Source organism: Aplidium turbinatum, chromosome 18 (assembly GCF_918807975.1).
Source record: "Aplidium turbinatum chromosome 18, kaAplTurb1.1, whole genome shotgun sequence".
NCBI classification, from domain to species: domain Eukaryota; kingdom Metazoa; phylum Chordata; class Ascidiacea; order Aplousobranchia; family Polyclinidae; genus Aplidium; species Aplidium turbinatum.
Window position 1 is genome coordinate 18,261,817 of NC_137489.1, and position 19,113 is coordinate 18,280,929.

General features: G+C 39.1%; 1 protein-coding gene across 4 annotated transcripts; it reads right to left on the reverse strand.

The window, feature by feature from the left end:
* Nucleotides 1–4,958: 4,958 nt before the first annotated feature.
* LOC145787775 (proteasomal ATPase-associated factor 1-like) lies at nt 4,959–18,394 on the reverse strand. 4 transcript variants are annotated; one of them, XM_082599603.1, is made up of 9 exons: nt 17,554–18,394; nt 16,793–17,074; nt 14,619–14,755; nt 8,494–8,734; nt 8,213–8,311; nt 7,748–7,875; nt 6,815–7,044; nt 6,011–6,218; nt 4,959–5,611 (listed from the first exon to the last, which is right to left on the reverse strand). In XM_082599603.1, the coding sequence occupies exons 3-9, from the start codon at nt 14,684–14,686 to the stop codon at nt 5,284–5,286; spliced, it is 1,302 nt and encodes a 433-aa protein (XP_082455729.1). In that variant the 5' UTR covers nt 14,687–14,755; nt 16,793–17,074; nt 17,554–18,394; the 3' UTR covers nt 4,959–5,283. The 4 variants fall into 4 exon arrangements, with proteins under 4 accessions (XP_082455729.1, XP_082455726.1, XP_082455725.1 ...); XM_082599600.1 differs by lacking the exon at nt 17,554–18,394 and having other exon boundaries at nt 16,793–17,131; XM_082599599.1 differs by lacking the exons at nt 14,619–14,755; nt 16,793–17,074; nt 17,554–18,394 and adding an exon at nt 17,154–17,539.
* Nucleotides 18,395–19,113: the final 719 nt, after the last annotated feature.

A 19,113-nucleotide genomic window follows, 5' to 3' on the forward strand; every position in this document is an offset into this window, starting at 1 on the left:
GAAATGAAAGTTAAGCCTTTGTAAACAATTGTAAACAATTTGTTTGTAAACAATTGTTAATCTATAACATTTGAAATTTTACCTATTATCCAATAAACGCACCTAATAAAACCTGGTCATAATCACCTTTCTAATTTGGCCTATTTGCAAATTCATACAATATGCATAATACAAAGAAAACTCATAACAGACCAAAATAAAGACAAAAGCGTAATCCTTCCCGGGCCAACACTCAACTAAAATAGAGTGAAGACTCCTGGCATGGAAACCAAATCAATCGCAAGACAGTTTACGGAGCTAACTTTTCAACCATTTTTCATCAGTTGTCGGTCTTGCGCAGCGCTTAAAAGGAATTTTAAGTTTGATTATAACTTAGATGTCAAAACATGGCCCATGAAAGGGAGGTTAATTGCAGTTCAACGTATCGAATTTAGCTGTTTCAAATGCGAAGAAAGCTTTGTTCACCAATGTTTAGGCCACTTCAAAAGATAAGGCTTTTGTCGATTTTTACTTAAACTGAGCTAAGGTTTTGGAAACCAAACATTTTGTAATTTAACGACTGAGTTACGTTTAAAGTAATGCCCATGTGCGGTAATCCAAAAAATGTATAATTGAGGTTGAGTTACAAGGGTTGCCCATGACACTGCTCAGTGGGACAGGGCAAGTACAATTTCATGGGCCATTGATATTTCAAAAGTTTTGACATTAGGGCTATCTCGAGCTCTCACAAGCTGATGTCTTAAACTTTTGAGCAAAGCTTTGTAGTCTACTCTACAACAATGCTTGCCGCTTATATAAATCTGTTATCGCTAATCTTCTTGAGAATATAAAACGGTCGCAGCTTAACCAAAATGCCTTAATTTTCTGCTTACATTGAAAATTGCCTGTAAAAGTGTAAATGCTATTTTCCGCGTCAGTAGTCTCGAAACGGTTAACGTTTGCATATCTGATATTTATCTTTCTCGGAAATGTTCATCTCATATTCCAGAAATATACCACTCGTCGACCACCATGCATGCCTTATGCAACGAGGTAACGCTAGAACGGTATAGTCAGGTCTTGATTAAGATAGCAATGGGCCCGAGGCCAACTGGTTGTTTGGTTACAGTATAACCAAACAATAATTTTTCTGGAGGCACCTGACTGAATTCGAAAAGACAATCACGGAAAACGGATACCCAAAGGACTTTCTTAAGCAACCACCACCTCAGACACCATACAACCCAATACATTTCGAATTTCCTTATATGAGCGACGACGCGGATCGTAAAATAAAGAAAGTCTTCAAAGTCCTGGACTTGCCAGTCCGCCTCTTTCGACGCTCACGAACCCTCCGAAACGCACTTAAAAAACTACAAAAATCCGAACCTTGCCGGCTGCAAAACTGCCAACTACGGAACGACGACATGTGTACCACCAAGAACTGTGTCTACAAGATCACCTGCAAAAAATGCAGGGAAAGCTATATAGGCTAGGCAGCACGATCCGCCCACTCCACTCCCGCATCAAAGAACACCTTAGCTCAGATAAAAGTTCGATCTTTGATCATCAACAACAGTGCCACGCCGACTTTGAATTTAAAAGTCTCTGTTAAAAGTATTGCCAGAAAAAATGACGCGGTACAATTACGTTTCAAAGAGGCCATATTCATCAGCAGGCAAAATCCAAAAATCAACAACCGTGCCGAAAGGGAAGAACTACGTCACCTAATCTACTAATAACTGATTCAACAAAATTTCATAGCAATAGCGCCTAACAGCACAGAAACTCAACAGCCGGCAGCCTCAAGCTAAACCAAAGAGCCACATGAAAGAAGCACTCACTGAATTCAACACCATTCGTCATAGCACATGACTAGGGAACTGTGTTCCGAAAGCTCGTGTAATTCGGTATTACCACAACTAATTCGCAGCATCAGGCTTAAACAGATCGTTAGAATCTACACTGTGAAGTAAGCAACGATCATGCTGCTAAAAGCGAAACTCAATCAATTGCAAACAATAATAGCCTACAATTCATGGCGCATTGGTATAACCGTTATACCAATGCGCCATGAATTGTATGGTCAAGATAAGTTTAGTTTGTTTTTATTTCTGAACATCACAACGAAAAAAAATATATATATGACAAACATAGCAGAGGGTAAAAACGTAGAAGCGAGGGTTTCTTGCTATAGCTTAGAGCTGGGGTCGGCAACCTACTGCCCGCAGCCTCTTTAGAATTATAGTAATTACACAGCTCTCTTAAAACCAGATTAATGAAATAATATGCTACTGTCTTGCAGCGCCCCCAGCATGGGGCTAAGGGGGCTCAAACCCGCCACCGAAAATAAAGTTTTTGTATGTTCTGCAGAATATAAACCGGACTTCGTATTTTCTCTCCTGATATCGAACGAAATATTTTCGTTCAGTTTGCCACTTAGTAAGCAAGTACAAAGTAAACAATTGAATATGGCAAGTGCAATTACACACGTGAAAGCTCTTAAGTTTTAAATGACGTGAGGCTGGATGCTGTCGAAAAGTTCAACGCAATTTACACGAAAGGTGCAAAAATTATTTCTGATTTGTTTCAAGACAGCGTTGCACTGACAAGAATTGCTGAACGTCAAATTCATCGAAACAATGTTGTTGCAGAAACGCCTGAAGATTATTACCGAATATCTATATTCATTCCATTCATCGACGATTTCATCTCCCAACTTAGTACCCGTCTTTTAAAGCATGGCAACATACTTGAGGCGTTTTTCTGTTACTTCCCACTGGATGTCAGCTGACTAACCTAGATAGGCAATTTTTCTCAAATTTGTGTGAATTTTACTGCGAAGATTTGAAGCTGGATTCTGATTTTTTGTTTCAAAATGAATTAACGCTTTGGAACGAACGGTTTCACAGTAATGCTAATGACGTGCCTTCACCGACATCGGCAATTGAAGCAATGTTGAACATTCGTTGGAAAATTTCAATTTCACCAACAGAAATTTTAAATGAACTTTAGAAACATCAAAGACGGCTTGACATCAAATTGTAGCTTGTTGGCTGGTGAATTTTCTTTTCGTTCTGGAGTTATGTTACAACCTGTTTCTTTTCCTCTGTTTAAGAACTTTTTTTGATTTTGCATTTTTACACCTAATTCAATGTTTACACAAGGCATTGTAAACTTATAAATGTAGGTAATGATGGGAGATAAAAAGTTTTGGTTTAGCCTATTCCATTAGAAATTCAGGAAAGTGAAAACGCGCAGTTTAGGAAATTAATGTACCGTATATTGGCCCTTATTCGGAGCCTTTAACCCTTAGAAGGTTGGGCTCCTGGAGTCTTGCTCAGTTTGGAGGGGGGTGTCGATTCTTCTTATGCTTTAGGAGGGATATCTTTGTTCTTTTTAAGGCATGGTTTCAAAATTTGGGCTTCACTTTGTAAAATTATTCACGCTGAGCATATCCGAAAATTAAAACCATATGAATTTTAGAACTGCTCATATACGTTGAAATGTTGAGGTGACTTATGACTGTAATTGTAGCGTGAGTTAACACGTTGTTTTTTGGTAGAGTAATGAAGAACATGCATTGCAATGTTGTAATTAAAATTTTTTTACATAATTTTGCATAAACAGTTAGAATTAACGAGACATGGGCCAAATTAATTACTTTCATCCAGCTGGTGGAAAAATTTTGAACAATAGAATATGAAATATTTCATAGGATGTGCTGAGAAATGTCTTATATCTCTCAATTTATAACCTTTATTCGCTCAAAATTTCAGCTCAATAGAGGTGAATAAAAGTTAGGAAAAGTCAAGAAATCTCGTAGTCGCAGCCTCAGTGGTTTTAGAGATACAACTGTTGATACAAAAAAGTTGAATTGACAGCCCCCCTCCCCAACCTTCAAAGGGTTAAGAAACGTGTATTTTCATTGTTGAAATCAAATATTTTCCAAAGGAGCTTGAACACTCCGCTGGAACCCTGGCACAGGTATCGGTAACCGGTGGGTTGAGTGCCTTTAAATATTAATCAAAGGATTGAGCATAGGCCTATTGTCACAAATCACTCGGCCGACATTTCTGAATTAACCCCCCCCCCTCTAATTTTTTTTGGGTGCGCTACTGGTACTGTCAACAACAAGCCAATGACACCCGAAAGAGCTTCAACATTGCTTGGTTAATCAAACTACCGCGCCGTCGGCTACTGCAAAACGTTCATGTAGCGGCTGTTTGCTTAAAAAAACACAACAACCAACATTACAGAACCTCATTCATTAGAAGTGATTACACGCAAAGGTTTCAAGTTCAAACAATAACTACCAGCACCTAAAGTCATTCCTGCCTACAGTTCAGAAACTTTCAAAACAAAAGCGACGTGAAAAATCTCATTAGGCCGATGTTGCTGTAAATTTAGACTGGGTTGGCTTTACGATTATGTTTTAGCCTAATTCAATGTGGGAATGTTTATCGCGTAGCCTACTCAAAAAGATTTTTTGATGAGAGCTTGATCCCGGTCACTAAAATTGAAAAAATAAAGTTTCCTTTTGACGTTTGTGAATTATTCCATCGGCTTATGTACCGCTAAAGGGCGAAAGTTTCTTATATGTGTTGCTGAAACGCAAACCCGAGAGTCGAACCAGCGCCACTTGATCTTGCAGTTTCTTTGTGCAAAAAGTCCGATGCTCAGCCCAAAGAGCTATTGACCGAATTGAAATGTGATCAAACGTTCGCCAGTTTTTATTAGATCACAAACAGTGACGAAATCGTTAGTGGAAAAGTGGACGCTCTGCTGAGATTTAGCTTAGGATCGCGGTTGGGAAACGTTTGCCGACCCCTGGCTAAAGAGTCTACAAAGTGCTTGCGAATTACACGCAATAACTTGTTTGGACCTTAAGTTTAATGACAAGCAGTGAAGTTTCTGTGTCATTATGAGAGTAACCTACCTTGAAGATGATGGCAAATTGAAAATATGCAGACGAGATAAAGCAGCTAAGCGTTATCAAAACAAAACAGCTTTATTTCAGTAACTAAACTCATTTCATAGGGCAGTGACAATTGACATTTTTAAGACAAAACCACATTGCGCGTATAATTCAGCAGTCGTAAAAATTTGCATTTTTATTAAAATGTGCCAAAATTCTTTTCACAGAAAAAAAAATCGCTTTTTTGCGAGTGTGACGGGCGAGATGACGGTCCTGCATCATTCGTTTTTTAATCGATGTAAAAAAAAACTGATTTGTTGGGGGGTTGTTCTCTCGTACTTCTTAAAAAATTGTTCTGCTAAAGCAACAGAGTGAAGCGGCGTGAGTCAAGTAGGTAGCAAACTTTTCAAATTATATTTTCTAATGGAAGCGTCTCTGCAAGCGGTGAAGACAAAGCCCTCCTTCGATTCCACAACCTTGTAGACAGGATCACAGTCAGGGCCGGTCAGACTGCAAACCAAAGTTAGGGTTTCATGAACATTTGGCTCGTGTGAGTCCCCGTGGCCATTCGTAGCTGATTTATCGTCCACTGTGAGGTTGTAAAGAGCACACGTACCGTTGCCAGAGCTTAGCCACAGGCTATTACGTAGAAAGGTTGAACTGCTCATTGATAAAATTGGAGACTCGCAAAACCTGACTTTCAAGAGGAAGCACCTGAATGAAATAAAATGACGATGGGTCTAAGTCTTGACAATAAGTGACAAAACATTATGAAAAACTAAACCCAAGATTGTAGTAGGTTACTTAGTAGCAATGTGAGGAATAACTGGTTTTCTTAACATAAATGTGCTTACGTGGTATCAATCTGAACACTTCTCAAAACTCAACTTCTCGAACTCGCCGCAAATGAAAAGCGCCGGTTGCTCTTTTCAAATCGCATGCTTGTCATGTGATTGAAAAGTACGTCAAAAACTATTTGTATGGGAAATTATACAACAGAGGCAAAACGTTTTGCAAACACGTAGATACGGCCAAAGTGCTCAACTCATGGGGAAGAATAAAACACCTGTGGAGTTCTAACATCTCAGCTTATCTTACTTTCCCACATTTTACCTTGGTTTTCGGATATCCAGCAACAACACTGTCCCGTCCTGAGCACCAGCAGCTAGGACGGTACTGGTAATAAAGCAGCAGCAGTTCAGAGGAGATGTGTGGGTCAGAGAAAACATCAAACGTTTCGCAGCTATGTCGAAGCCTTCCAGATTGCCATTCTCACACGCTATCGCCAGCAGCTTGCCTTCTGTTCCAATTTCAAGCTCATCTGAAAAGTAAAGCAGAATGTGAAAACAAAGGTGAATCTTTGCTGATGTGATAAGCCAAAAGTGACAACATTTTAACAAAAGTTGTATTTGTAAAACCGCAGTAGTTTGGTAATGTGATCCATTCGCATACAATGCCTTATGATTATCTTCTGTGTATAAATGACGATTGTCTGCCAGACAGTTTTCTATGCATGCTGAATGCTGATGCATGGCTCAACACTGCAAGACGTTTGCTTGGCAATGCAATAAGCGATATCTTCTTTTAACCGATGAACAAGTTTTCTTTCAAGGCTTAAGTCGTTTAATCATTAATATGCTGTTCTCTTTACCATCGCATGTGTGAAAAATCAATTAAGAAAAAGATTTGGAAATAAAAACAATTTTGTTATAAAAATTTATAACTAAAAACTCCACCATTTTGAACGATTGGAAAGTTGTTAGCCTACTGAAAAATATCGGAAAGACCGGCATTGTAATAATATTTTTTACCAACTCTACAAAATAGTTGATTACCTCGCACAATTAAAACTGTTTCTCAATTAAATTCGGTGTAAATACGGCAGTAGAATTTGTTGTGGTAAGTTCTAAAGCTCACTTTTTATCGTGTCCTCCATCTCAAGATTATCTTGCAATAATTCAGGAGGAAGATCGATGATATCGCAAGCGTTCACCTCCGATCTTCCGCTGGAGACTGTGGAGACGCAAGTTCCACTGCCGCACTCCCAAAGGAGAGCTGTTCCGTCACGGGAACACGAGATGATGTTTCTGCCTCTCTCCACAACAGAGACATGCAAGACTCCTCCTCTGTGAGAGCCATTTAATGTCCTAGAAAAGATGCTCAATGGAAGATAATTTGTACAAAGCACTTTGTTGTGCAATGAAAAATAGACAAAGACTATTTGAACATATCTAAAGTGATTTCTGATGATACAAAAATGGTTGTGTGTTCCAGATAGCCTAGATGAAGTCTCAGGGGAAGTTAATCTTGATTTGGGACTCATACTTTTAGATTGGCAATGTTGAACAATAATGTTGTTGGTTTGTATAGGCTGCATAGCCGAGTGGTGAGAGCCCTGGCCCGACGTTTGAAAGGTCGCCTGTTCGACACCGCTTAAGAGCACGTGGCTGTGTCTTTGGCAGGACACTTGAAGGCATGCCTGAAGGTGGACATGAAGATTGGCTTCCTTGCCTTCTCAACCACTTGGTCTAAATATCCAACTATTGAGCGTAAGCCTGGATATGACAAAGAATTTTATTGTCCTTGCAAAATTGCGTGACGTTTGTCTACACTTCATGAAAAACCTTCACAAAGAAATCAAAAACCGCTTCATGAAAATTCAATCGGGCTGATTTTGTTTGGTCGATTTTATGACAACAATCAACGCACTGTGTATAATCACTTTTAGTATATATATAGTAAAAAATGCTTAAAACACATTTTCATTAAATCAAATGAACTAATACGCGATGCATTAAATATGTACATTTAAGACTGAACACCACCTACACCAGAGTCTCTGTTACACACCTAGCACATTGGCCATCTTCAGCAGACCATATCTTTAATTGTGTGTCCATCCCTCCGCTGAGAACAACCAACCCGGATGGAAAGAATTTACAACAGTTGACGTCACCAAGATGGCCGTCTAGTACACGCTGCAACAAAATCGTTAATATTATCTTTACAAGCCTGCAACGTGTAGTCACCACTGTTTCTGTTTCAACCATTGGGTTGAAAAATGTTTATAATGAGAACTAGATGCAATGCACTGTTTGTGAGCATTATTACTACCAGCATGGCGTGAAGGTAAACAAGTTAAATCAGTTTGTGGCAAACGATAAGCATTAAAGTTTTCGATTAAAAAATCCAAATGTTTTTCAAACATGAAAATGATGAAAGCCATACGTCGTCCAACTTGCACTTCCTACTGAAACAATTGCATGATGCGCTTTACCTTCAAAAACACAAAAAGTAAACATCACATTTTCTCACCCTGACAGTTCCAGATGAAGTGTCCCAAATATGAAGAGTTTCATCTATGGATGCTGAGACTCCTAAACCTCCCCCCTCCGATATGTCTAACGATGTGATCTAAGTTACAAAATTTCGTCGTCAAACACAGGCTAAATGTTTAGGGAGGGTTTATGATGCAAATTGGATGACAAACGAAGTGTGTTTGAAGGTAACCCAATTACACGTTTCTGGAGTTGCAAACACAATAAATATCAAACAGAATGTGTAGGGAACTGAATAATAGCATGCAATATACTTACACTTTTCTTATGCACATTAGTGAAAGTACGATCTGGAGCAACAAACAATGCCAGCACTCCAGAATTTAAACAAGAGATGGTGATTGTACGTTTAGTAATGTTTTTCACTTCAAATTGGTCAGTTGCAGCAAACACAGGGACACCATTTTCATTAAGCCCTTTGTTTAGAATTTCCCCATGAACTGTGGAACGCTGACATCCATAATGCTTCAAAGAAATCCAAACTTTGTTTCCAGCTTTCCTGCAAAAAACAAAACAGACCTTCAAAATTCTAGTGTATGTATAAAATTTTTCACTTCTTCTTTTGAGTTAAAGGCCTCTTGGCCACTATATCTATCCTTTTACCACTCCAAGCGGTTTCCTAAACATCATTACAAGGCTTCTTCAGAGAAGGCGGTCTCTGATTTCTTTATCCAAGCCAGGCAGGGTTTTTGTTCTATTTGGTGGATGGATAATGGTACAATCATTGAAAGTATGGCCCGCAATCTGTTCACAAGCAACACATTTGCAAGAAGAGGAAGATACCAGGCCTCGAAATTCACGGCGGACATGTCCGCTGTCACAGCATGAGATGTCCGCGGGAAGTACCGTCTAGATCGGTCATATTTGTCCGCCGAGAAATAACACAGAAACTAGCAATACAAATCGTCATTGCATAGCACGAACAACAATTGTTACAAGAATATAATTTCCCGCGCATTCTAGCGCGCATCTAGAAAATGTGACATCCCTTAGCTTTCATTCAAGCAGAAAAACTTTCAATTTTGACGTTGCTTCAACAATTGATGACATTGACTCAGCGTAACAAAGGTGAACTCTTCGCTAAGAATCGATGGAGCACGCACAACTTAGTTCAAGCCTTACGTCACAATGTCTGGCTTTGATCTCTGAGTAATATTGATAAGGCGTTGGTTACAAAAATAGATTAAATACGAGTAGGCTATTACAGCAAGTTGAAGCAAAATTTGTTAAGTTTTGTATTACAGTAAGAAAGAAAAGGCCAGAGAAAATTCACTTTCGCTCACATGACATGCAAAAATAAACCTAAAGAAAAATGCCTAGTGAAACCTTGCACAGCAGAAAATAGTTGCGTCATTGTAGAAGTTTTCCGACTCGTGCCCAGAGCATTGTGACGCAAAAATCCACACGACCTCGTTCGGTGGAAGTTAATCAGTTATGCAGCGTATTAAGTAGCTACACAGCGATTTGACTCTTCAAGCGCACCTCGTTGGTCTGATGAAAGCCTTCGCTGAAATTTTTTTAAAAGCCTTCTACAGTAAACCGTAGCTATAGCTCTTAAATGGTGAAGAATTATCAAGTGATTAAGCATGACGATCGACGCTAAAACTGGTGTGTCCGCCGTGAGACTTAATTTGTCCGCCAAGATAGCTGCTCAGACCGGACACGTTTGTCCGCCGTCAACAAAAACGAATTTCGAGGCCTGAGTTACTATTTCTGTATGGATAACTGATCGTCATAATTTCAATTATTATCCAGTTCATCTGAAAAAATTTTCTATTCCATTTAGTGATGTGCAGTTTTCCTGCATAAAAATCAAACCCAGAAACAAAAAGGTCTGGTACCAAAGTGGCTGCAGCAATTCAGATGGGGTGCAACCTAATTCATACCCTAAACAATCCGTACCCTCATTTCATACCCTGAAAAGATCGAGAGAAAAAATAGTACGAAATGAGGGTACGAATAGGGATGGGCAATTCAGAATACCAATCCAGAAGGATTCGGATCCTAAACTATCCGAATCCAAAACGGCAATAAAACCGGGTAATAAGATTCGGTTTTAAAGATATACATAAGTCTTGTGCAAGCTGTCAGCTGGAGACAGTGAACTGAAAAAAAGTGTGGTTTACTCACATTTTTCTTTGCACTGACACCATCCGCAGTTCCGCACTTTCAAAAACATTGTGCACGCGTTGTGCGCGCACGGCGCATGCAACTCTACGTCACTGGCTCGCATGAGCCATCAAAGAAACTAAGAGTGCAATTTTCTTCACGCTTTGTACACATGCACAATCGTGCAATGCTTTTTTTCAATCCACGTGCGTATTAGGGTGGCTCATTTTCCTTGATGTTCTTTAAAATTTTTGTCAGTTTGGAATAATGTTCCATTTTGCTCACTGATATTTGTAAACCAAAAATTTTTGTTGGGTTTTGACCTTTGACCCTGGTTCACCCAAGGAGAAATTCTGAATTTTTCTGAAAAATTAGTAAATTTCGAAGTGGTTTAGAAGTATCTCAAGAGAGGATTTCTCAAAATTTGACCACGTGATGTTGACGTCACTTCCTCTGTTAACTTCCACGTGGAACATCTTCACCCTACTCCAAGTCTGAGAGTCACTAATAGTGCATGCTTTTAGTGTCATTTTAGTTGATTTTACAGCCTTTTCGCAGTCAGTGAATCTATAACGTCGTAGACCAACAAAAAAATTTGGCATAAAAGATGAGAGTCATTTTAGAGTATTTCAGGGCCCCTGATTACGAAAATGCACTTAGTTTTTTCGAATTGTCTCTAGTTTTCGAGATATTCGACAATGAAAATATTTTTGAAATCGTTTCTCAAAAGCATTCAATTAGCAAATTACTTATTTTCAGCCCTGTTTACCATTATGATGTCATAATTGCACTTGTCTAGTTCAATTGGTTCATATTGCACGAAAGTTCAAAACGCAAGCAAAGGTTGAAATGAACTGTGTTTAACGTAAGCTAGACATAAATACTCAATGAAAACAGTTGTGAATCAGTAGGCCTACATCACAAGAAAAATATCCCGAAAGTCATGTGTTTATGAATGCAGCTTTATATTGAAAAGGTAGGCCTACTGAAATGGATACTTGTACAAATGAAGTTTTATTCCAAGCCTTTGCTAAGGCCAAGTCTTTGCTGCAAGAAGTTTTTTTCTGGTCTATAGACTAAATAAATGGCATATAGGCTAATAAAATATGCCTTTGACAAGTAGGATGCTGTACAAACAGGGTCTGCTACTATTCGGTGAGTCCGATTCGGTGAGTCCAATTCGGTTAGTCCGATTCGGTGAGTTCCTAACCTGTAACCCCTAACCCTAACCTCTAACCCCTAACCCTAAAACGGCAATGATAATTAGGCTACGGTACCCGATATTTAAAAAAAAAAATTGAAAATATCACCGAATAGGGATCGGACTCACCGAATCGGACTCACCGAATCAGACTCACCGAATCGGACTCACCGAAACGGGCCATTCCGGTACAAACAACCCAGATATATTTTGCTGCATGAAGCAACGCAGAGGACCAACACATTTTGCGATAGATACAGCGCTATATAAAAACAAGCATTATTATTATTACTTTGACATGAAGCTGGGTGATCAAGATAAGTCCTGGGTTCCTCCTAAAGTATGCAAACATTGCACTCAAACCGGTTTCTGGGCTCAAGGCTAAGAAGTTCAGAGTGCCATGACATAAAGAGAGCCGTGGAATCACCATGAAAATTGATACTTCTGCACGGTGAGGATGTTCGAAGGAAGTTGGAACATCATGTTTACATGGAGTGTGCAAGGCAGTCATTGCATGGACGTTGCTATTTCTGTTTTGTGTTTGCCCTTTCTATAGTTTCAAGTGGTGATTTGCTTGAAACAATAGCAAAACGGGCATGACTGAGAGTAACCTCAATACCTTCAGTTATGTTTTGGAGCAAGGTCAAGTTTTTTTCTCAAAACCATTTCTACCACCTACTGTAGTAGTTAAAGATTTAGTTATCAAAAGTGGTAGCTGCAATCTTGGCTCCTCATTTCGATCAACATGGCATTCTTGACTCCAAGGCCAAGATTACGTTCTTCCGCAGCAAGGATAAATGCAGCTACTTTACTGAAGAACATAACTTTGTATTCTGTAATTATATAAATGGCCTTCGTACCTTGATGGGTGTTGCTCAGTAGGCCAATCATAATAAAGAGTTGCGTTTGTTCATCGATAGCTTTGTTTTGTTTATTTGTCTAGTTTGTTAAGCAAAACAATGTATGCATTTTGTTTGTACTTAGTAGCTTACTTAGTAAGTCTGAGACTGTTGAAATCAACAAATATATTAATGCAAAACGCAGATAGTAATAACTGTAACGTCCGCTTTGTCTATTTGATTGCGACGTTACAGTGACGTATTTTGTTTGTCGTTGTTGACCTTTGCTCTCTTTGAACTGTCTAGATTGCTACCAACAACACAACACATGAGTTTTAATTGAGTTTCACGTGTTCTTATTGTGCGTTTTTAGACAATCTTTTCAACACAGGTAACTTTGAGATTTCTTAAATTTGCGACCGTCTAGAGAAAAGCAATTTTGTAGAATGAAACAAAAACGATTTACACATAGACGCCGACTTTTCAAAAAACCTTGGGGGGCGAGAAAGGTGATGACGTCATAACCATAACGCTATTTTACTCAATTAAAATAGTCTTTGATTAAGCTTAGTGTCTTGTTTATATTGACACCTAGGTCCTAGGTCGCAAACCGAATTTATTAGAACCGCTGCTTGAAACGATTAGTTTTACGCATGCTGTACGCCTAGTCGTAAAAATTTTGATATTGTTAGCTCATAATTGGAACAGTTGGAAAACAAGCCGATTCATTTCCTTTTCGTGCGAGTGAATAACAACGATCAAGACAGTGAAGTTATCGAAATAAAACGCAAAAAATCATGATCTCAAATAGAGTAGAAACCCGCTATCAGTTTTATTAACCTCGTTTTGCTAATTGCTTATTTTCAAAGCGCTAACAACGACAAAGTGTTTTCTGTTTTTTATCAAAAGTCTTTACTCTTCATAGTCTTTTATCGAATACCGTATATACTCGAGTATAAGTTGAGATGTTCGCAAGTGATTTTGCTGGAGCTGGAGACAAGCTGTTGTCTCCAGCTCGGCAGTTTTCAAAATTTTTGCTGGGGCGAAATCATTGTCGACGTAGATTACGGAGTGTGTAATGGCGTAGTCGTCGGCTGAAGTCAAAATTTTGAATACGTTTATTTGCAGTCATTCAAACTTAAGTTTCAAATTTAATGATTACTTGTCAATTCTAAACCTTATGCAATGTTAAGCAATATGCAAAGCTCACGAGACAAAAACAGCGGAAAGAGCTGTTTTAAGAGATCAATTTTTTTATTTTTGCGTGTAGGATATAATCGTTTTTATTACGTAACATTCCATGATCGTTGAAGTCGATGTCAAACCTTAGCGGCCGCATAAAACAATGATGTCAGTTGGCTTGGTGATAATAGCGGTAAGAGACGTCGTTAAGGCAGGCAATATCTGCGACCAAAACCATTGAACACCTTTTCTTTTATCGGTTTTCGATTTAATTCTCACACATTGCGAACAAAACAATGCGTTCTGTTGAATCATAATTGATCTCACAGCGGGAAGACCTCGTTGAAAATAGCGCGTCTAATTTAGGTGGTTTAGTTAACATTGCAGTGAAGAGTTACGTGACTATTCCAGCAGCGTAAGTTACTCTACCATCTACTTTGAAATTTCCATACCGTATGAGAAAGCCAGCTGCTGTTTTGCGGGCAAAAGCAACGTAGGCTATTTTTCGCTTTCGGTATTCCCTAAGTCCGTTTAAATGATCTAAATCTCTTTTGCGAAGTGTTTTATCTTTGAAACAACACTTGTAATAACCATTTTTCTTGCCCCTCAACCATAAATTTACGGGGGGCGCCGCCCCCCGGAAGTCGGCGCGTATGGCTTTTAGTTATATATATGATATATATAAGTCAAATAATAACTACACTAAACATTAGTAAAAAATATACCGTAGCCTATATTCAAGCGGGTGGTAGGCTGGAGTGAAGAGTAACAGTTTTCCATCAAAACCCGGACTAATACAATCTTCAAACTTTACTAGGAATAGCACCTAAATGAACGGGCACCACAGTGCTCCGCACCTAAATATCCTGACCCACAGTGTGCGCGCCTATTTGACCGGGGCCTAACTGTCTGCACCTAAAAGATGTGGACCCCAAATTAGGTTGCATCCTTCAGATGACACACACATCAATGGTCAGTCATGTAAAAATGATGCATTTAACAAAATTATTCATCAAATTTAAGAAAATATGTAAGTTTTTGTTAAAACATACCATAACACATCATTCCAATCACTTTGAATGATAAAAAAGGCAGAGCTGGTGTTCACATCAGGCTCCATTTCTAGTGATGGAAAAGTTGTTCCAATAATTTCAAGGCATGAATTTTGCTTCTCACGGTGACAAAAAACCTGAATTATGATTTAAACGCATGAAAATAGCCTAAAAGGGAAAGTAAAAAACACAACATTTAAAACATGTTTTACACCACCTTGACAAGTGTTTTGTTGAGTATATAAATATGCAACATTGGTCTAAAAGCTAATTAATGTTGGGTACTGTTGTTGTTAGGGAACAACAACTCTGGATACCATAGGCGTAGGCCGTAGAGTTTTAGAAATTACCGGGGGTGCAGTTATATCAGAATATCACACGCACCGCATAAACATCAAATAGGCCTATATATATAACAACCAACAAAACAACAACGTCAAGCACGTGGTTTAGCCTGGTTTGGGTCATTGTTGACCCCAAATATGTCGTGATCCGTCTGAATGTGCTGAACGAACATTTGGCCTTGCAAGACGTGCATGGTAAAGTCAAGTACAATTGTATGAGGATTGCCAAATTCGGAAACATGATTGGTAAGGTGTCGTCTTCACGAAGTTTGACGACATTATAGGCTAGTTATTCTTCCAATAACAACACTGTAGGGTTATTAAAGGACCCTAAACCTCAGGCATGCTGTAGCATGCTGCGTAGGAAACAAACTACATTAGTGTGAATTTGAAACAGATATAGCCTACTTTGAATAATACAATTAAAATGAAATGAAAAAATGAAAATAAAATTTAATAAAAGCATTAAAATACAGATAAGAGCAGGGGACAGGGGTGCACCGCACCCATGAACCCTCTTATTCTACACCTATATGCTGGATACCCTATGCTAAATGTTGTTTTGAAATGGGGTCATTTGAAGAAAAATCCAAATTCTGAGCAACAAACTCTATCGCAAATGACTGGTCACATTTAGAATGCAACCAATTCAGAAAGACAGCTTATCTGCGACACCACCAGCTGACATTTAGCAATACAAGCCGTGCTTAACTATATTAATCGATGCATATCATTAGATCCGTTCATGCACGTCTTAAACCATTGTGGTTCTGCCACCTTTTCCTTTTGTTGGTTTGTTACTGTACTTCTTTTTCACAATATCATTTCTTTTGCATTCTGACCAGTGGTGGATTTCCAGAAGATTAGCTTCCGGAACGTTAGTTTTTTACTTTCCAAATGCGCTAGGTGCCGTAGAAGAGATCAGAAATATGCCATTATAAGACTTTGAAACAACACACTTGATGTACGTAAAACGTTGCTAAAGTAAGTATCATGGTCTATAGATGATACAGCATTGTTCAACGCAAATATTTGTATTTTAGTGAAACAATAATACAAAAAAATACAAGTTATAGCCTACAATTTTTTAAGACATTTATCGTATTCAAAACCATAAAACCTCTGGCGACTTCAGGTCTCAATTGGCGGGTTACGTTCCTGACGTAACCAGGATCCAACAATTCAGGCCTCGAAATTCGTTTTTGTTGACGGCGGACAAACGTGTCCGGTCTGAGCAGCTATCTCGGCGGACAAATGAAGTTTCATGGTGGACACGCCAGTTTTAGCGTCAAACGTCATGCTTAATCAGTATAATCACTTTATCTTGATAGTTCTTCGCCATTTGATAACTATAGCTACGGTTTAAAAGAAGTCAATCTGAAATGCTTTCATCAGATCAACGACGTGCGCTTGAAGAGTCAAAGCGCTGCGTAGCTGCTTAATACGCTGCATAACTGATTAACTTCCACCGAACGAGGTTGTGTGGCTTCTTGCGTCAGTGCGTCACAATGCTCTGGGCACGAGTCGGAAAACTTCTACACCAACGCTACTATTTTCTAATGTGCAAAGTTTCACTAGGCTTTTTTCTTTAGGTTTATTTTTGCGTATCATTTAACGAAAGTGAATTTTCTCTGGCCTTTTCTTTCTCACGGTAATACCAAAACTTAACAAATTTTGCTGTAGTAGCCTACTCGTAGAATCTAATTTTGTAACCAACCTTGCCTTATCAATATTACTCGATCAAAGCCAGACATTGTGACGTAAGACTTGAACTAAGTTGCGCGTGATTAATGTAGAAGTACTCCCATCGATTCTTAGCAAAGAATTCACCTTTGTTACGCTGATTCGATGTCGTCAATCGTTGAAGCAACGTAAAAATCGTAAGTTTTCCTGCTTGAATGGAAGCTAAGGGATACAGTATTCACATTTTTTAGATGCGCAGGAAATTATACTCTCGCAACAGTTGTTCGTGCTATACAATGACGATTAGTATCGCTGGTTCCTGTGTTAATTCTCGGCGGACAAATATGACCGATCTAGATGGTACTTCCCGCGGACATCACATGCTGTGACGGCGGACATGACCGCCGTGTCCGCCGTGAATTTCGAGACCTGCAACATAGTTCGCTGGTTAAAACTTTCTCAGTGAAGGACCGACCATTCGTATAAAGAGTAAACTTGAAACAGTTACACAGTGTGTGGAGAAGCACGGTCCAGTGTCAGTATGAGGTTCATTCGTGAAAATCCGTGCTCACACTCGCTCGATGAAGTTGGAATGGATTTTAGTGACGTTATTAAATTTTGAAGAATCTGGGATCTTCTTTTCGTAGTTATATATTCACGAAGTCCCCTTACAGTTTCGCGTTCATCTAAGCGCAATCTCTTTGCCACTTCAATGATTTCGTTTTCTCCGTGTGTCATTACTGTGTCCTCTGGCCAAGTAGTTGAATCAAGTATTTTGCCGCTGTTAATAAATGACAAGTCTGTTGAATTTAACAAGCGATCTTGGATGAAATTTCCTAAGTGATGATAAAATATGCGGGGATTGATTAGCGGGCTATTTCTGCAATTGTTTACATGCAATTTCACACCTTTGAAGTCTAAGTTTTCTTCAGCATCCTTGGCAATGCAATAACGTCGTCCGGGTTTGTTCCTACGTGTTTCAAATAATTTTGCAAGATTATTAATTTTGTGATCTGCATCCCAAATAGTACATGCTCTGTTTTGCAGTTCGAGGCTTAGGCTACTTCGGATAATTCTTGCAAGGATTCGTACATCAAAGCCAAGTCCAACAAGAAATCCGTGGATGTTATCTTCGACAAGAGTCCTTGATATTTCCCATGTTCCCGAGAAGCTCTTGTGTCGCTACTAGCACCCTTTTTGAAATGTTCGGCAAGTGCTGGAAAATCATTCCAGATGGCATTATCTGTGCGGAAACTCAAAGGCTACCGTACCCAACGTGTGTCCAGTACCCTTCCGATTTTCAACAGCTGCACTTCAACAGCCGCTGCACATTCACCCAATTCCCTGCTATTGTTAGGAGAAGTGTGGTAAAGGCTATAGCACTTGTCCATAAAAGATCGAAATCGATTCACATTACTGACTGATTTTACAACATCACGAACCGATAGTTCCAATCTATGGTTTGCACAATACCACACCACAAAGTCTGGAAATTCATCACGAAGCAATTTTGCCACACCATTTTTGAGACCTAACATCACAGCCGCGCCATCCCGTACAACACCAATCAAACAAGAAGATAAAAATGTTGTAGACATGCCATATGATTTTAAGCAGCTCTTCAGGGAATCAAAGATGACATTCGCTGTAAGACTAGCGAGCTCAACAAGACAAATACATTCACAGGTTCGCTTCCGTCAAGACTGGTACGAAGATATATTATCAGAGTGGATGCGCGATTTAACGTGGTCGACTCATCAAGAATTATTGATATACTTTTACTGAACAGGGCAAAGCATAATAAGAGTATAAAATATTTGATCTTCCGGAACGCCGTTCCGGACAAGTCAACTTTTTGATCGAGCTTCCGGAGCGGCGCTCCGGACCGTTCCGACTGAAATCCAGCCCTGATTCTGACAAAGAAAAATACATTGAATTGAATCAAATCCCTTGATTAATGGAAAACAGGCTTTGCGCCTCTGGCTAGTAAGGTTGCCAGAGGTTAATTTAAAAAAAGAGCCAAAGCTTATGTAAAAAGTAGCACAAATTTTTTGGGGGTTCTAAAATGGAGCCCAAGCAAAGAGATAGGCTATTATACAAAATTCTTCTAGAGCGCTTGATTATCAGTCTCAAATTATAAGTGTTTTTCCAGCTCTTCACATCTTTCAGACAGATTGGCAACCATGCATTCACTCAACTGTTTATTAAAACAACTACAAACAAGTGCGGCAGTGCCTAAACACACAAATTTTTTAATTGCTTTTCGTAACAAATTAGGCTGTGGCTATTCTTACAACATATTGTAAAAATAGCCTCAGAGGCTATTCTTACAAGCACCACTCAAGCATTACGTTTGACATCAATATGCGCTCATGCGTGATCTGGAACTGGTATACAAGTAGCGACCCTGGTTAAAAAGGAGATGACGTCACACAGGAGGAATCCACCATAAAATGGTGGAAAAGTGG